The sequence below is a fragment of the Dunckerocampus dactyliophorus genome, chromosome 13 (assembly GCF_027744805.1).
Source record: "Dunckerocampus dactyliophorus isolate RoL2022-P2 chromosome 13, RoL_Ddac_1.1, whole genome shotgun sequence".
Taxonomy (NCBI): Eukaryota; Metazoa; Chordata; class Actinopteri; order Syngnathiformes; family Syngnathidae; genus Dunckerocampus; species Dunckerocampus dactyliophorus.
The window spans coordinates 10,913,113-10,919,131 of record NC_072831.1 but is presented as its reverse complement, the minus strand read 5'-3'; the positions used below and the strand labels follow the sequence as shown (position 1 = coordinate 10,919,131).

At 40.9% G+C, this 6,019-nt stretch overlaps 1 protein-coding gene across 1 annotated transcript; it reads left to right on the top strand.

Annotated features, from left to right (window-relative positions):
- The first annotated feature begins 2,625 nt into the window (after positions 1-2,625).
- Positions 2,626-5,160, top strand: arf6b (ADP-ribosylation factor 6b). The gene is made up of 2 exons (XM_054796322.1): positions 2,626-2,792; positions 3,014-5,160. Exon 2 carries the CDS (start codon positions 3,522-3,524, stop codon positions 4,047-4,049), a length of 528 nt encoding a protein of 175 aa, XP_054652297.1. The 5' UTR covers positions 2,626-2,792; positions 3,014-3,521; the 3' UTR covers positions 4,050-5,160.
- Positions 5,161-6,019: the final 859 nt, after the last annotated feature.

Sequence of the window (6,019 nt, the reverse complement as noted above, 5' to 3'; positions counted from 1 at the left end):
TTAAAATGTGTGGGACTCCCAAATAATGTAGCTTTAAGCTAATTTGTTTCTCTGGGTGATTCATTGAATTCATGGCAAGTCAGTGATGATGATGATGATTTAGGCTATAGTTTATCAAATGTATTAACAATGCCAATACTAGAATAAATGTTGCATTGTGTAAATACCTTTGGTTATTTATCCATATAGGGAAAGGCTTCTTGAGACGTCATCTGTACTTCTGTGAAGAAGTAAACCAAAAACAGAGCAATGTGGTCTATTCCATCCACTGTAAAGATGAGGAATGCAAAGAGCACTACATTGGGGAAACTAAGCAAATGCTCCAAAAAAGGCTTGATCAACATCGCAGGGACAATTCTAGTGGTCCTCAATCAGCAGTACATCTACACCTTAAAGCAACCAATCACTCTTTTCAGGACAGCGAGGTAAAGATTTTGGCCAAAGAAAACAGATGGTTTGAAAGAGGAGTAAAGGAAGCTATTTTTGTCAAACAACAGAACCCATCATTGAATCGGAATGGTGGTTTGAGGTTTAATTTGGACCCTGTGTTCAGCAGGTTACTGAGACCAAAACCCACAGCTCTTAGTCTTGCAAATGAGGTGGAGCAAGTATCAGAGTCGTTCATACCCAACTCAGGGAGCGACACTTCCCTTTTATTGGAGGTGTTAATAGCAGGAAAGGATTATACCACTACTCCGCCCAGGCTTAGTGTAAGGAACCAATAGGAGGAGGGTGCTGGCACACCAATTCCGCCCACTCTTACTGTATTTAAGGCCTAGGCTACCAGCACTTATTAGTTCGCTGACGAAGCTCTTCGGATGAGGAGCGAAACGTCCGACACCTTCTTCACAAAAGTACAGATGACGTCTCAAGAAGCCTTTCCCTCGATGGACAACTCCTGTACGACTGAGAGCCTACACAGACGCATTTATCCATATAAGTATTATTATTTTGCATGTTGATTGTTAAGCATAACACTGTAAGGAAGGGAAAAAAGTGAAATAAATAAGGAAAGTGTTTCTTTCCTACTGCTGCTCAGGTTTTTGTTGACATTTGCATGTAGGTCATATTTCTGCAGTATAATGGATTTTTACACATGTATATACATACATATACAGTCACTGTGTTCAGTAAATAACATACACACATGAATACATTGTACACGATTGTGCGTCTAGCCCCGCCCACCTCTCTTGCTTACCATCATGGAGGACTGTCTGCGCCATATGGCGTACTACACTTTGTGCTATTCTTTTGTGGAGGACACGCACAACTATTCAATTCTAGTGTCCTTGATTTTAAAGTGTGTGTGTGTGTGGGGGGGGGGGCACCCAAATAATGGTAATATCGATACCACCAAAATATCTGTGGTTTGTTGTTTAGATTGTTGCATTGTTGGTATTGTTTATAAACTAAGGGAATGTTTCATTGGACACAGGATGGCTTTGGGAGCAAAAAGCCAAAAGATTTGATGACAGAGACATAGTAGTTTTTGCGTTTATCGACTTATTTTACACTACTGACTTCATTTGACTCAAACAAATGTAGGTGAAGGGAATCATTTTATGATTTTGTAGATATGTTAACAGATACAGGTGAATCGCCACAAATTAGACCACAGTGCAAAAGTTATTTGATTTCAGCCATTTTTGCTGATTAGAGCATGCACCAGTCGCTTACAATATTGATTCTTCTGACAATTCACGTTTTATTAGATACTGAATTTGGGGTTTTTATTAGCTGTAAACTACAACAATCAAAATTACTAAGAAATACATTCTTGATATATATATATATATATATATCCACCTAAAATTCAATGAAAAACTCATTCAATGAAAATTTCAAGTAAAATGTATCGGTATCTGCTGTACTGACCTTGTATTTACTTGGTATCGTAAGGATACCAATATTTACAGTATCGCCCAGCCCTAAATTCTAGTGTGTTTCTATCCTTCAGACCGGAAGCAAAAGTGCGGTAACGTTCCATGAAACCATTTGTGCGATTATTAACGCTAAAAGGGTGCCCTAAGAAAAACATCCCTGACAAACTGGTTGAAATTAAAATATATTATATAATCTGCCTATTCAGCCATTGACATAGCTCTGTCAACATAACACTCCCTCTTGTGTTAAACTGATAGATTTAGGAGTTTCTAATATTTTGTGTGTTGATAAAGAGGCTAGTCAAAATAAACTATAGAATTGGGCACCATTATTATTTTTATACATTTATAACTCACAGTTCATGTATTTAATCGCATTAGATGTGTGCAAATGTGTTGTAAATTGTTGTTAATCTGTTTTAAATTAGTGGCAGGCCACTGGAATGTTCAAAGTATGTGTTGTGACATATTTTAACCACAAGGAGGCGACATTGCGCTTCACTGAGAAGGCAACATTGTAACGAAATGAAGGTAACGTTTATGATTTATTTCATGTTTGTTTTTGTTTTTTAGCTAATGGTATGGGACGAACCTTTAACTGAAAGAAAAGGAACCTTTGAATGTATGTTTTTCCTTTTTAACGACTGGGGCCTGTTGTAAGTCAGCAATAACATTTGATTTTAATGTCTGTTTGTGCAACTTTGATGGCTAGATAAAGGTCCAGTGGAATTGACATTTATTGTTTCAGAGTCGTCCCTGAACGCACCAGCAGCAGTTGAATGAAGTGGAGGGCAGGAAGTGGTTGCGAAGGGAGTTCCACACCTTTCCGGTGTAACACCGCCGCGATCAACTCGGCTTAAAGGAGAAAGCCTACTATAAGGAATCGAAAGTGAGGACAGAACGCAGGTAAATTGTTTATACTTCACTTAAGGGTTCCCCCCAGAGTCAGTCAATGCGAGTATTCTTTCATTGTAGCGCATATTTTGTAACAGGATACGGTTCCTTTTTTACCGCTAACTGCTAGCTAGCTAGCTAGGCTACGCTACAAGATCGTTAGCTTGCTAGCCGTCATGAACCGTCATGAGCTAATTTGGGTTGCCTGACACTCGTCTTTAATCTCTTTACAGGGAGGAGAGAGAGTCCTGGTTGACTTCATGTGTTGCTGAGTCACAGAGGACTTCTCTAACCAGGAAGGTGGCGAAAGCTTTGGTTGGAGTAGCACTAGCTGTAGAAGGCTGATTTTACTTACCCGGTAGTGCTGAAAGAGCCGGGGCGCAGCCGGTAAAGAGGACTGTCACACATTGCCTGAAGGACTGTAGTCGTACTATAACACTTCCCTGCTGTTTGGGGGTTTAAGAATGACCATCGCGCAACAGCTGCAACAGTTTGTGGAGTAACAAGGCATGGTGTGAACAGGCCGCACTGTGCTACTTTGATACACAGGTCCATGCACCAGGACCCTGACATCTATAGCAAGTGCTTAAAATAGAATCGGCATGAGAGTGCTTTTCTTACACAGTTATTAGCAGTCATGCTTTCACACATAAGCCTATAATTGAACTGAAGTCCCATTAAGAATACGCAGAGTACAGATTTTCTCATTACCAGCAAGGTATTTATGCACAAGAGTTGAAAATGGGGAAGATGTTGTCTAAGATATTTGGAAACAAGGAAATGAGAATATTGATGCTTGGACTTGACGCTGCCGGAAAGACAACAATCCTGTACAAGCTGAAACTGGGACAGTCGGTCACCACCATCCCAACGGTGGGCTTCAACGTGGAGACGGTCACCTACAAAAACGTCAAGTTTAACGTGTGGGATGTCGGCGGCCAGGATAAGATTCGCCCCCTGTGGCGACACTACTACACAGGCACACAAGGGCTCATTTTCGTGGTGGATTGCGCTGACAGGGATCGCATCGATGAAGCAAGGCAGGAACTCCACCGCATCATCAATGACCGGGAGATGAGGGATGCCATCATCTTGATATTCGCCAATAAGCAAGACCTTCCTGACGCAATGAAGCCACATGAAATCCAAGAGAAGCTGGGATTGACCCGCATCCGAGATAGGAATTGGTATGTTCAACCCTCCTGTGCGACCACAGGTGACGGACTCTATGAGGGCCTCACATGGCTAACCTCCAATTACAAGTCTTAATGATTGAGTGCTGACTGTTTTAGGTCAAAACTATAATACAAGTTGCAAATAACGTCACCAATGAGCGGTTAAGTACAAATTGATTGCCCTCATTTATTTTTAATACTGCATTTATCCCGTAACTAATTTATCTGCCGATTGGGTTGCTGGTTTAAAAAAAAAAAAAAAATGCTTGTCCTGTGTAGCAGACTTTATCACAACATATTAGGGCTTGCTTCTTTATATTGAAATAATTGGTTCTATTGTGGAAGCCACAAACCGTTCACCACCTTTGCCTGTTTTTCCTGTTTTATATCATTTTTTCTAATGACGCTGAGTTTATTTGCATTCATCCTTGGGATGGGGTTTTGTTTGGTTTAATGTGGTGCAGCCAACCTGAATGGACTGATACAGTACTATGATGAATAGTATTTGATACAAGGGTATTGGTTGCTGCAAATGAGAGAGAATGTCCCCTTTAGCCATGATTCATTGTTACATGTCTTAAGAGAAGATCTCATCAGCCCTCACTCAATCCCCTTAAATGGGCTATATATTAAACTGATGTGTCATGTCTGGATACCTAAATGTGCTAATATTCAACAGAATGCCTCTTAAACATGCTTGTTGGGATGCATTTTTAGTTCAGAGTGGGTCAAATCATCTCTCCAAAGGAATGTCCTTCAGTGCTCTCAATCTGTCTGGATGAGTCTCAGTAACGGGACATGATATGATGATCGCCTATATCTGTAGCATGAAGTGCAGCAACGCTCCACAAGGGACCACACCTGTCATGCAGTCAAATGTGTTTGCTGCAGCTCTTATTTTGTTCAGGCTGGGGATCCATGTACAGACCTTGTCATTGTAATGTCTTATTAAAAAAAAAAAAAAAAAAGTGATTTGAAAACTGCTTTGTCTCTATTTGTAACCGTAGGCCTGTTAAAATGTCACTTGACTCAGAAGCATCCAGATGAAGTCATTTTAGATCCAGAAACACAAGAGGCCTCAAATGAGTGCCACCGGCCCCTGTGGGAGAATGTTCAAAACAGGAAGTTAAACTACTAGCCTCACTATTGCATGGAAGCGGTACAGACTGAATGTTCAAAATATACCTTCAGCTACTTGGAGGGGATAAAAACAGTTCACCGAAAGAATGGCATTTTTCAGTATCAGCGGCTTTTACTATACTGTCCTTTTGCACCAGAGTTGCCTACTGTTAAACATGCAGTTCTGTGGGTATTTACAGCACGGTGCAAACGTCTTAGCAACAGTACCTCAACGACCACACATATCTACAACGTGATGTAGTGGAGCGCACATATTCACCAGGACTTAACTGTGGAGTTGGAGTGTTTGTTGGTTAACATGGCAACTTCCCCGTCTATCATTATGGATGATGACAAACAGTTGGGGGTGTGCCGTGATGACTCTGGTGGGTGGATCAGTCCTTTGAAGTCATAGAAACACAATAGACTGCAATAATGTATCCCTGTATGAGCACCTTTATCCAGACGCTCTACAGGATGGAACACGTTTTTTCTTTGGTGCATGTGCCACCCCTTTACAAATACCGTATCGGTGTTTTAGTGTAAATCTGACTGCTGTGAAATCAGATTAGTAGTAGTACTTGAGCAAAGTACTGTGTATCGGTTCAGTATTGATGATACAGGCATCTGATATTGATACTGTAGTGTAGGGGTCACCAAGGTTTTTCCTTGTGAGAGCTACTTTTACAAAATGAAAATGGCCAAGAGCTACTCATTTTTGTAACATTTATTTTCAGAGCTCATTTTAAACCCAAACAAAGCGAATATGCTTGTTTTACCAGAACATGAACAAAATGCTGGTGTCCACAACTCACATTTTGTATTTCAGAATGCATTTCTTTCTACTGTTCTTTCATTATTAACTGAAAACCTGAATGAAAAGCAGGCTTGCGGGCACCTCGTGGTCGTGGGGGGCTACCTGGTGCCCACGGGCACCACGTTGGT